Source organism: Pipra filicauda, unplaced genomic scaffold, assembly GCF_003945595.2.
Source record: "Pipra filicauda isolate LSUMZ 115617 unplaced genomic scaffold, ASM394559v2 scaffold38_size3968069_pilon, whole genome shotgun sequence".
Classification (NCBI taxonomy): domain Eukaryota; kingdom Metazoa; phylum Chordata; class Aves; order Passeriformes; family Pipridae; genus Pipra; species Pipra filicauda.
In genome coordinates this window covers 1631065-1644000 of record NW_024104520.1, presented here as the reverse complement: position 1 = coordinate 1644000, position 12936 = coordinate 1631065, and the positions used below count along the sequence as shown (strand labels likewise).

The 12936-nt window shown below is 39.0% G+C and overlaps 1 protein-coding gene across 6 annotated transcripts in view; it reads left to right on the top strand.

Moving 5' to 3' along the window:
* TBC1D1 (TBC1 domain family member 1) overlaps positions 1 to 12936 on the top strand; it is a 105005-nt gene that overhangs the window by 1402 nt on the left and 90667 nt on the right. For all 6 annotated transcript variants that reach the window (XM_039385006.1, XM_039385008.1, XM_039385007.1 and 3 more), the window contains one exon: positions 6336 to 6851. In XM_039385006.1, coding sequence (XP_039240940.1) covers positions 6435 to 6851 — 417 coding nt within the window. In that variant the 5' untranslated portion in view covers positions 6336 to 6434. The remainder of the gene's footprint in view (positions 1 to 6335; positions 6852 to 12936) is intronic.

The window sequence follows — 12936 nt, the reverse complement described above, 5'->3', positions numbered from 1 at the left end:
ACAGCCCAGTATTTTGTTCAGGTCTGTATGAGGCTGACTCAGAAGACCTCAATCATTGGCATATTAATTTCCATGGACTCCATTAGGGAAAGAGCAACAGGCATTAAGGGCAGGAAGAGTCAGCTATTTTCTTCATTTGATAGTTGATTATAAATGTGTATGTTTATAATCAAGAACATACTACCATTTTGTTGCAATTTTTTAATTAATAGACTTTTTAACCTATTTGAATAGTGATATAAGTGCTGGCTATATTGCTAAATATTTTAGGTGTGGTTATTACTGGAAAACCAGTACCAGAGTATATGGTGGGTTATTCAGGGCCCCATCTGAAGCTGATGACAGCATTTAAAAATATCTTTTAGAAGTCAGCATTTAATGAAAAAATAATGGAAATTAAAAGTAATTTCTGAGTTAGATTGACTTCTGGACTTGCACATGCTGATGCCCACAGCAAGCCATAGCTCCAGAAGGAAACAGCAGATAATCAGTAGCTATGAGATAAGAAAAACATCCTTGCAACAAGAGGGGCGCGTCCTGCTTCCAAGTGCCAGTTTAATTAAAACTATTTGAAAACTGAGAGTAACCTGTGATAAGATATCAAAATGATCTTATTTAACTGTAGAAAACAGGACAAAAATGTTGCAAGAATACACACACACAAAATAAAAATAACAGAAAAAGAAAGAAAAGCTTGCAGTAAACTGCCCCATACAGTGATCTGATGGATACTGTGTTGGATACCAGACAAGAAGAAAATAATTTTATGCATATGGATGGAAACATAAAAGGACTTCTCAGCAGTGACTGTGTCATGACATACTCTTGTTTGTGTTTTTCTATGTATCCTGCCAGGTTGATAGAGAAATGTGTCAGCATGAGCAAAGACAATGTAAATCTTGGTTAAGGATCAGACAGAGAGGGAAAGAAGTGGTATTTAGTCCTGGCTTGTGTTCCAGAACTCCGGCTGTAGGCCAGGGCTCCTCATAATCCTTAAGTAGTACGATATTTCTGCTAAAAAAATCAGAGGTGAAATGCAGTTAGTACCAGTGCCTCTGGTTCCATTTGTTGTCAGAGTTCACTGCTAATCCTGTGCAGAGAAGAGCTGAACAAATTTGTGCTCTTTAAGACCAGCTGTTTTTCACAAGACCTTGCTGTATGGTTGGAATTTTTGCTTGGCTTCTTGAAGGGGAGAAAACTTACAGAAAAAAAACCTGCTGTCATGTCAGCAGCCTGATGTGGAGTAACTGCACAGTTGCCTCTCAGAAAAACTGCAAACGTTGAGTAAGCTGGCATCTTTCTGTTCAACAGCTCTCAGGTCAAACTCCGTGTTTAATCATTGCTGTATGAAAGCTCTGACTGCTTCCTTGCTTGACGCATCTTCTAAACTCGTCTGTTCTGCTGTGAGTCCCAGCAGTCTTAACTGCTACCAAACCAGGGAAGGAGCTGGAGGAGAGTGAAGGGTTGCTTAAGTCTATAGTTATTGATGTTCTGAACAAGAGTTTAAAACCCTTGGCTGCATGTCTGTATTGAATTTAGTCCAGTTAAGAAAAAAGAACGAAAGAAAGATAACTTTTTTCTGCTTTTTTTCCTTTTTCCTCTTTTTTTCTTTCTTTTTTTTTATTTGCATGTGTTCTTTTCGTTTAGAACAGTCTCTCTCCCCTCTTTGCCTTTTTTACTGTATTAGTTTGAGTCTGTCTTAAATCTGTCTGCTGTTCCCTCAGCTGCCCAACCTTCCTAGGTTAGTGCCCCACCTTCCTAGGTTAATAACACAATAACCCCATAAGATTCTTCTCTGAACCTCATAGCTTGCCTAGCCCCATCCAACCAACTGGCACCCAGAGCCTATACCTTGTCCTCATGTCCTTTGCTCTCTTGAGAGAAGATGAGTTTTGAGGAATGATGTCCTGCGTGACACACAGCTGCTTAGACATGTACCTTCATGCAGAGCGAACCTAGGGTCCAGAATGACAGAAGTAATAATTTTTGTGGCTGTCCCTTTCATGCTGTCCTGCCATCACCCTGACTTCTCTCTGAGGGCATTCCTTTTAGCTTCTGGTGACATAACACAGAGAATAAGAACTTAATATTTTTTTTAAAAAAACACAGTATCAGATTTTGCTACAACAGGACCATCAACATAGTGGTGTGTGCTTTCTAAGCCTGTTCCCCACTTGTGAGAAGTGGCTGGGTTGATGAAGTGAAAGAAAAGTTAAGGACAGAGAGCATACATATGTTCCCATGTATATCTTCCACATTAGTGAGTCAGTCTGATGTCCCCTAGTATAGAAGGGAGAGTTAGATATATTAATGTAGTTTGTGTAAATATCATGTGTGTTACAGTTTGACTAGCTGTTCTTATGCTGATGGAGCAAATACAACTAAATCAGTGGCAACATTAAGATCCAGTTTAAAGTCTATGAGCCTTTCTTAGACAGCAGCAAAGCTGTCAGCTGAGGTATGATGCTCAAGCTCTTCTCAGCTGTGAGTGCAAGGGCAACCAAGATCCTTCAAAAGATGGTGGTGGAGAAGAGGAACTGTCCTAGTTATGTCTGTGAGCACTGGGAGAATAATCAGAGATGCCCAGCCAGTGTGAAGCAAAACCTGGCAGTCCTCTCCCAGCCCAGAGTAACAAAGCTAAATGGTACTTAGAGCTGTCAAAGAAAGATCAAAAGTGAGGTGGAAGGAAACAAGTGGACAGCTTTATATTTATACCTTTTCTATTCCCTGTTGGATTAAAGGTGTAATAAGCATTTGCTTTGAAGAAGCTGTTTGAAAGTACTCAGACATTTGGGAGGAAAAGGCAGCTTGTTTGATCCTACTGTACTAATATGTATGGTAAACTCCTATGGCACCTGCAGAGCCAAATTTCAGAGGGGATGAACTGAATGGTGGCAACCAGAGATAGGTAAAGGTGCCATAATTCCAAGTGGTGGAGTCAGGCCAGACATGGACAGGCTCAGAGCACAGTTACTCTTTGGCTGTAATGTGTGCTTAATTTTATGGCTGGGAATAGGCCCACTGAGTAGAACAAAACTATTTTTTAAGTCTAAATTAAGCATGTACAGAAATACTTCATGGTCTTGAAGTAAAACCTAGTCCTCGCTGTAAACTTAAAGAACGTTAACACCAGCAACATGAAATTGGCATAATTTCTGGTGGGATTTGCTTAAGACAAGTGACAAGAGGAGGAAACAAAGAAAGAAGGGCTGAGAAAGGGAGATGTAAACATGCAGAACAGTAACATACAGAATGATACAGGTTGGATAAGGAGACCTTCTGATGCTGCTAAATTTGTGCTCTGAGAAACTGCACTCTCAGCCCCTTCTAGCATTAGGAAAAAAACCCATAGCATTCTGACTTCTACTTAACTGTTTTGATTTAGTATTAATTGTTTTTCTTTAGAAATAACAAATGCAGGCACTGGAGTATGTTGTTGACTTTAGAAGGTGTTTGTTTTTTTAAAAAGAGATGAATGCGAAGAAGCTTTGCATTTATATGAAATACATTCCAGCAGTACAGTGTTTAAGTATGAAAGAGTATCAACATTAATTTTTTATATACTGTTTATCCTTAGAGTTAGCATGCAAAATAATGTATTATATTGTGATGTTTATTTCTATTTGAGGCTACAGTGCCTTGTAGGTCTGGGGTAAAAGAGCATGGTAGATGGTGGTGATCAAATTGTCTCTTCCTTGAAAAGTTGATTAAAATGAGTGTGACTGTTATATTTTTACATGCCTTTTAATTAATTGCATTTTTTTTAAAAGTGCTGAGAAAACACAAATAAGAACTATGGCTACAAAAAGTATGTGACTAATAGGTCATTATCTGTGTGGTAGCTCAATTCTCCTCTTCTCAGCTGACTGGAGTTTTCTTAGGCTTTCTCATTCTGAGATTATGATGTATGATACGAAGTGACAAAAACACTAAAAGCTAAGAACTTGATTTTTACTTGTTTTGTTTGGAATATCTGCCATTGTACTTATGAATTAATCCAATCTTCCCTGCAGTTTTTTTTTTTTTGTTGTTGTTGATAGTGTTAAGGGGAAAATATTTGTAATAGTTTGTCAAAGAAGAAGAGATCATTTTGATTCCTGGCAGACACAAAACTATAATGATAATTGCATTTAACAGTCTGTTGATGAGGTGTAAAAATGCTTCCTGAAGCTGCTATCCCATATAGAATCATAGAATCATCGATGTTGGAAAAGACCTCCAAGATCATCAAGCCCAACGTTTGACTGAACACCACCATGTCAACTAAACCATAGCACTAAGTGCCATGTCCAGTCATTTCTTGAACACTTCCAGGGATGGTGACTCCACTGCTTCTGAGAGCAGCCTATTCCAATCCTTGCCACCCTTTCAATGAAGAAACTCTTTCTGGTGTCCAACCTGGCATATCTTGAGGCCGTTTCCTTTTATGTTGTAATGCATTTATATTAATCTAAAAGATGTTTGTTTTCTTACTTGTTTGTGAAACAAACAAACAAACATATTAAAACCAGTTGTAATATGATTGAAATTAGGCATGCAAATTCTAGATTTTCATGGTCCTTTTTCCCACACCTCCCATATGCAGACACACACACAGAGCTTTATGAAAGGGCTTTTAAAAAAATTGTTCTACGCATCTAAAGTGCTGCTTATGACGATTTCATTGAATAGTGTCTTTAAAACATGCACTCATGCACTATTAGTTTTGCTAAATTTGGTATCATTGGAACTGGTGACATTGCTACAGAGTTCATTTGTCAAAAGATGCAAAAATTTCAGAAAAATAAATGTACCCAGAAATGGTTTCTGCAGTTCTCTTGTTTTTACTGTTTGCCAGTTACTGCAGGAACATTTTCCCCCACTCAGACACTTACAAACTGGTTGCATTTTAAATTTTTTTTTAGAAGTTTTGGGATTTTTTTAAATCCTAAAGTTTCCTTTCATTTTCAACAAGGTGAAAGACTGTTAGAAACTCAGTTTGAGAATATTATTACAAAGACAAATGAAGGACAAAGTTTAATGAAAACTTATGAGGAAAAATACTGCTATTTTTGATTGGTCACATTTGTAGATGAACAAAGACAAGAAATATTGTTGCCACAGTAGACAGATGTTCAAATGTAATTAAAATGTTTTGTAAGGAGTTCTTGGTACTGTCCACGTTGGTTTTAATAGATCTTCTCATGGGAAACTCTCTTAAGACTGAGGGTGAACTAGTGTCTTGTATTTAAACACACACAATTACAGACCTGTCAGATTCTCGTCAGTCTTACACAATATAATGTAACAGCTGAAACAGGCTCAATTAATGAGTTAAAATAGGGTAGTATAACAAATGCCAATATATGTGTTTTTGTAGACTGTATTTTGCAAAGTGATATTTATAAATAAATGCAATTATTGGATTTTGTTACTAAAACTACTGATACATAATAACAGTAGTGGTGGTAGATGCTGAGTATAACAGGGTTACAACAGGGATGTGTCTAACAGAGTTCCATTTGATATTTTAAGGAATGGAAATGATACAATGTCAGTGTGTCAAACATTTAAATATTCCTGTCTCGCTGCCCAGCATTAAAATGCAGTCATGAATTGTGATCATCGTCTGGTTTTTCATGGGGTGCTGTAAGGATTATTGCTCATGACTGCTATCTCACAGGTTTATCAGCCATCAGTCAGTTGACTGCTGCCAGCTTTTTCAGATGACGGTGATTTCTGGAGTGTTATTTATTGAAAAAGCCTGGTTGGTTACAACCAATAATCACTTGGCAAACTGTACCCAAGGATACAACTCCATATTAGTAGCCAAATTCAAAGACATCCACGTCTTGACAACAAGAAAGTTGTCAAGTTACCTTTTTTTTTTTTTTCGGATGTGAAAGTGCCTTAGCAAGCACTGACTTCAACTGTCATGAAGGTCAGAATAGCTCAGCTGAGTTCCTTCTGTGATAATAGGATTGAAATAGGCTCATGTGATCCACATATGCCTGCCCATGAAACAGATACAGGGTAATGTGCATTACAAGGTAATGCACAGGAATGTGCATTTTAAAGTTTAGTTAGTCATTGGATGTTTAGCCAGGGTCATAAAACAACTTTTAAATCAGGACTAACTTTTTTCCAAGCAATGTGTTTATTGCAGTCATGTTTGTTGGACATGAAACAGTAAGGCCCACTGTAGAGAGCGGGAACTCACTGGATAGGTCATGGTAGATGGTCACTCTTCTGACCAGCTTGTTTCTTCCGATGTTAAGCTATTAATTATTTGTGTTACTGACAGTTTGTTTTTAATAGGGTACCAGCACTTACATAACTATTTCTTTTCCTTTCAGAACTCTTCTGTTCTTTAATCAAAGGAACCGTCCAGATAATGTCATTCCATGGAACTGAAATATTGGTGAATTAGTCCAGGTTCCCTAAAGAGTGGTAAAATGGAGCCAATAACATTCAAAGCTAAAAAGTGTCAAACACCTAGTGATTTCTCAGCAAGTTTCAGTCTCCAGCTCATTGGTTCTCTCCCAGTGCATTCCCTAACCACCATGTCAATGCTGCCTTGGATTGTGGCAGAGATCCGGATGCTCAGTACAAAGTCTTCCAAAGAAGAACCTGGCATCAGCCAAATCCGACTTTATGTTTCACCAGCGAGTTTGCGATGTGAACCAGACACGGGGAAAATCCAGCAGTGGGATCCTTTGATTTGTTCAAGTTTGTTTGAATACAAGCCACAGCATGTCCACAAACTGATTCACAACAGCCACGATCCAAGTTACTTTGCTTGTCTGATAAAGGATGAAGCAGCAAAACAGCAAAGTATCTGCTATGTATTTAAAGCCGATGATCAGACAAAAGTAAGTAAAAAAACCCCTAAAACAGAAGCAAGCATTCCTGGAGTTCCTTTTGTGGTGTTTGAATCCTATCACTACATTATAAGACCTTAAGGTTGTACTTACAATTAGAGTCTGGGTCTCACTTACCAGCGTCACTTTACTTAATGTTAATGGTTCAGTTGAATTGGAACTGCTCAATATGTGAAGTGAAAGATGTGTACATTCCTACAGGATTTGGGCCTAAATTTCATCACCTTAAAAGACACTTTAGTTTGGGATATAGACTGAAATCTTGGCACTCAAGTCAGTGAGAGTTTTTCTGTTGATGTCACTAGGGCTAGGATTTCACTCTTGAGTCACTGTGAACTTTATCTAATGCTGTACTCAGACGTCTCAAATTTCTGTTTTCCTGAGTTGAGACCTATGTGACTGGGAAACAGAGATACCTCCTTTCTCAGAAAGAGGAGTAAGGTGGAACCTCCGTGTGTAGCGTTATCTCCAACCACAGGACACTGTGGAAACCTCTTCCTGGTTCTATAGTCCACAAAGCCTGGCAGATAGAGTTGGACAACGGGAGAAAGGCACAGTCTCTCTGACTCTGTGACATGCAGGCTTGCTGCTATGTAGTGTGAGACAGGAGCTGAGTGTGCATGTCTTGCACTGTGTGAGATTTAGCTGTCTGCATTTCATAAGAACCAATTGTGTCCTTGCTGAAAAGGTAGAAGCATTAAAATTGTCAATCTCTTCTGTCTGAGAGTGATGTGAGACAATAACGCTTGTGAATGAGTAAAATGACTAGGATTTAACACAAGGCTGTTGTGATATACTGGAGACAAAATGGTGATGTATCCTTCACCTCTTGAGTGTTGACTCTAGTTACAAAGTTGGAAAACTGCATGCTTGCTTGACTCATAGGAGATGTCCTACTAAAGCACCCTGAAGGTATTATGTGAATATACACCACAAGTGGGATTTATGCCAACCTGCCCAATAGCAAAACACTATACAGTTCCAAATCCATGGTCTCAAGCTTAGAGCTCAAAACATATGGAAACAGCTTTAGTTAAATCCCCCCAGATAAAATGGCAGTTCCAGTAAATTAGAAGGCAAATGTGTTGTAAATCACAAGCATTCAAGTGAGAAATCCTGTCAAGTTAAATGTAGAATACCAAGTTTATGAACGTAAGAACAGAAATAAGGAATAGATGTTTCAAAACCTGACAATGAATAGCGGTTGGTATTCAAGTAGCATTTTGCAGTTGCTTATGCACTTATTTTCACTTGTGATTTTTCAGGATTATGGTGAGTACAATGCACAATCATTTCTAGTACATTTTCTTCTGCATTTTCTTTTGCAACAAAGGATTCAGGTACTTTTTCTTCATGTTTGATCAAATTCCTGGACATGTTTGAATTGAATGAGAACAAAATAAGTCTCTAGTTGAATTTGCAGCTGTGTCTACATGTTTTTGGAGACAACACCCAGAATTTTTGGATGCCTGTTTTAGATTCACACAGCTATCTGTCCTTTCAAAAACTACCCTCCGCCTGGTCTCTTAACTTGCCTTGATTACAAGGGTTGTTGCTCTTGAATTTTTTGCAGGCTAGGTAGACATCTAATCAGCATTTGTGGACCTATGTTTTAACAAAAGGATAATGGAAATGCCAAGTGTTCTTACCTTCTAAAGTGAAGCCCTGCTTCTTTTACTTAAATTCAATGTCATTTCCACCTTTTAAGTAAGCCCCTTATGCTTTATAGGGTGCTGTTACTCTACCCTGAATATTGTCATATAATGCCTTTTAGCTAATTGATGTTTGTATATTTATCAGGAGGAGTGAAATGATGTTACCTGTTTTGCAGAAACCCAACTTGAAAGCATAGGAGTGTATTGTATACTTTATTACAAATTGAAGGAGCTGTTTGTTAAAAGCCAGTGAGTTGGCATGAAGAATTTAGCATTATGTTGCTGCAGCTTATGTTCAACTTCAGAAGAAACACATTTTCGAAAATGGACTTTTGCAGCCTGTGTGACTCCTGTGCTGGCGCTCTTGTTTCTGAGGACTCTTTCTATTTTCTTCGGCTCTGTAAAAGAGACACAGCAGTACAGATAGGTTTAGTCACAAAATTTGCATGTTCATAACAACTCTTTACCCAGCAATGTTGGACATCTAGATTTTCATGATATTTGCACTTCATCTATTTTTATTTGAAGAAAACCCAACAAACATCTGAATACCAATTACGATAACATTGTAAACTGCAAGAGCCACAATTCTTTGTATCTGCATATATAAATCTGTAGCAGGGCTATATTTGACAAAGAGATCTCGGAGTAAGTAAAGTCTGACTGAGTATTTGAAGTAGAAGGTGCTTTGTGACTTTGCAAATAAGTTCTGAGTATATCCTCATCTTAGGATAAGTAGAATAGAACAGGGCAGAAGTATGTCTGCAGGAGAAGTAGAGTAGGAAGGTTAGTGTGTTAAGCCAAAAGTAGGTGAGTAGAAGACTAAATAGTGAAGGCCTTTGAAAAGGAGGACAAGCAGATTGAATGTCATGCAGACAGAGGAATAGCACTGGAGGTGGTAGAAAGTACAGAAAGCCAGGAACGGTTGGGCTTTTAATATCAGCATTGCAGTCCATTAACGCTAGTTGTACTCCTTTATATGTACAAATTGAGCAAGAACATGCATCTGATTCGTGAGGGGTTATTTTACTGTTTAATTGAAAGAATTTTGTTAATGGGAAATGATTTTTTGCTGGGTAATATTTTGCTCAGTTCTAGAGTTGATGGAGGTGTGGGAATTGCATGCAATGCTTTTCCTGAATGTGAATGTTGGTTTCATTGTTGCTGCATTACCAACATATCCACTTTAGAGAAGAAATCAGTAGATAGGTAATTAATAATAAGGGATGTCAGGATTCTTTGCAAGGAATTCTTTGTTCCGCTCCTCTTTAGCAGTGAGAGAAAAGGCAGTGCTCCATTGTGGTCTTTGTCTTCACTCTGTAGGATCTTCTGTAATTATTTCCATTGTATCATCATGGCAATGTATGGCACACTTTCCCTGATGAGCAGCAGTAAGTAAGGAAGGATGAGATGACATTATGGAAAACAAGCATGTGAATATAGAGATCATTCCACTCAGTGCTAAAAGGATGGGTTTACACTGCCTAGGGAGAGCTGCTCTATGGATTACAATCTCCTTTCTAAGCAGATTTGTCAGACATGGGATCTGGAGCCTGCCTTCCTTCCTTCTTCATGTATAACCTCAGTAAGTTTCCATTAGTTACAGATGGTGGAATTTCTTATCCCTTCACCCTCATTCTTTGGAGGTCCTGATGGGGCCTCATGATTGAGTAATTTCTGCCTGAGGGTGGGGCTGAAGCATTAATGCATATTCTTTGTAGGTGCTCAGGAATGGAGCAGGATTCAGTTATATTGCCTGAGGGAGCTTCTGAAGGCTACTCATAGGTCATGGGGCTTATATATACACCATGATGAGTAATGGTGGTGGAAGCTGAGGAAAAATTAACTCTCCACTAAATGTGCTTACAGGATAGTACCTTCGTCATAAGAATGCAGCCTTGTGGAACACCTTGGCAAGAGTGCTTGGGTACTGTAGGAGTGCGATGGCTTAAATGAAAACATATGTGCTACCAGCCTCCGTATCTCCCCAGTAACCTCTGGTCTGATGTTTGTGATGCTATTGACATCACTGTTGTTATTGAAAACTATATACTTTAAAAATTATTGGCATTTTAATCTTACACTTGAGTAGTGGTAGTTCTAAACTGTAACTGTAGGTGAGTGCCATTTCCTTCCTGAGCTCATTCTCCCCAAACACAGCATTGCTTTGCTTCTGTAGGATGCCTTGCTTTTAGCACATCGTTCACTACAAGGCATGAAGGAGAGAAATAACGAGAAGCTAATGGCATACTGTCACACGGTATCCCCTTCCAGCAGATGAAAAGTAGCCAAAACATTACAGAGGAAGAGTAATTTCTGTTCTTATTTTCAGTTTGGCAAAGTAATTCCAGACGTCATTATGTTAATCTTTCTTTGGTGTATGGAATGATTTGTTTTACTTAGGTATGTTTTATTTTACTTGATGTATGTTTTGGCTGGTAAACAGAACACTGGTCACTAGTTTATCTGATTAATGCCCTGAGCTAGTTTAGATTTAAGGCAAATTAAGGTTGTACTGTCCTTTATTATACATCTATATTTATTGTAAATAAAGAATAACAGTCCTAAATTTAATGGTTTTACATAAGTCTGAGACAAAGAGGACATTCAGTACCTCAGCCTTTTCCATGTCCTGTGCTCCATTCAGCAGCAGGTCCACATTATCCCTAGTCTGTGTTTTGTCACCTACGTAGATATAAAAACCTTCTTTGTTGCCTTTGACATTCATTGTTAGATTCAATTCCAGGTGGACTTAGGCTTTCCTAACCATGTCTTTGTGTGCTCAGACAGTGTCTTCATCTCAGGTTACCTGTCTCTTCTTACACCTTCTGCATTCTCCCCTTTTATGTTTGAGTTTTGCTAAGAGCTGCTTGTTCATCCATGTGGGCATTTTTTTCTTGGTCATTTGGATGGACTGCTCTTGAGCTTGAACGAGGTGATCTTTGAATAACAACCAATTTTCTTGGATCCTCTTCCCTCCAGGGCCTTATTTGATGGTGCTGTTTCAAGCTGATCCCTGAAGAGGCCAAAATATGATCTTCTGAAGTCCAGGGTTGCGATCTTGCTTTTTACCTTGCTTCTCGGGATCCTGAACTCTACCATCTCATGGTCACTGCAGCCAAGGCTGTGCCTGACCCCAACAAGCTCTTCCATGTTGATAGGTATGAGGCCCAGCAGAGCAACTCATTGATCACCTCCTCTGTCTTTTGGGCCGGCAAGTTGTTATTGAGGCTCCCTGAGAACTTGCTGGATTGACTATGCCCTGCTGTGTTTTTCCTCCAGCAGATATTTCAGTGGTTGAATTCCCTCATCAGGATCAAGGTCTGCTAATGGGAGGCTGCTTTGAGCTGTCTGTAGAGTGCTTCATCCACCTGTTCTTCATGGTCACGGGGTAAAATAAACTCCTGTATGCATAGTAGAAGTCAGCAGACAGCACTGTCACCTTTTTTTCTCAGAATGCTTGAAAGTTTCCCCTTTTTTATTCTGTGATATGAACTGGAGGTTCAGGGGATTTGAGGGAAAGCCTAGAAACTTGAGCTGATGTCTTGTAAGGAAAAATATTTCTGTGACATTATCAATTAACAATGCAGAACTAGAGTATGAAGAAAGGTAAAAAGTTCAGCTCCAATTTTTAAAGGGTTACATTTCATTGGGGTGTTTTTGTTTGTGTGGGTTTTGGTTTTTTTTACCCCCAAGAGTCTGGACACAAGTTGTCGTAACAGCCTGTAATATATACTTGTGTTTACCAGAGCAGTTAATGCTATAATGGCAAACACTGGGTAGAACTGTTCTTTTCTGCTCAGAGAGATATTGCCTGTGATTTAAAAAAGGATCACAGCTGCACAAGATGTGCACAAGTCTGTGTGGTGCTTCTGAATCTTCTCTGTATAGTCATCCATCAGGGACAGCTTTTGGCCCAGGCAACTGCAGGAATGTTAGCATGAGAACAGCAGTGCAATATGGTTGCAGCAGAGTGGGACACCTGCTTGAGACCTGAGCCTGCTGATTGACTTTGCTTGTGCCAAATCTGCCCCATAGCAGACACAGATAAGCCCCATCTCTTTACACTGAGGTACTTACTGAAATGTAGCACTTGCCCTGTTGATGAGCTGTTTGGTTACAACAGTGATGGGGTTTGTTGACAGAGGTCTTCAGGGTTTTTTTGCCCACCAGTTGCTTTAACAGTTACTATGCTTTTAAACAACCTTCACCTACTTTCGTGAGTTAAAATAGCTTATGCACTTAAGTAGATCATGCTGTATTACCTGGAATGCAGCACTCTTACATGTTGTTTATGATCTGATTATGTGCTGAAGAAGCTGGTTTCAGATAATCAACACTTAGCTCTCTGTGAGGCTGCACAGAGCTGATCTTGTGAGTGAACTTCACATTATTCATCTATAAAAGGAACGGCAGAGGCC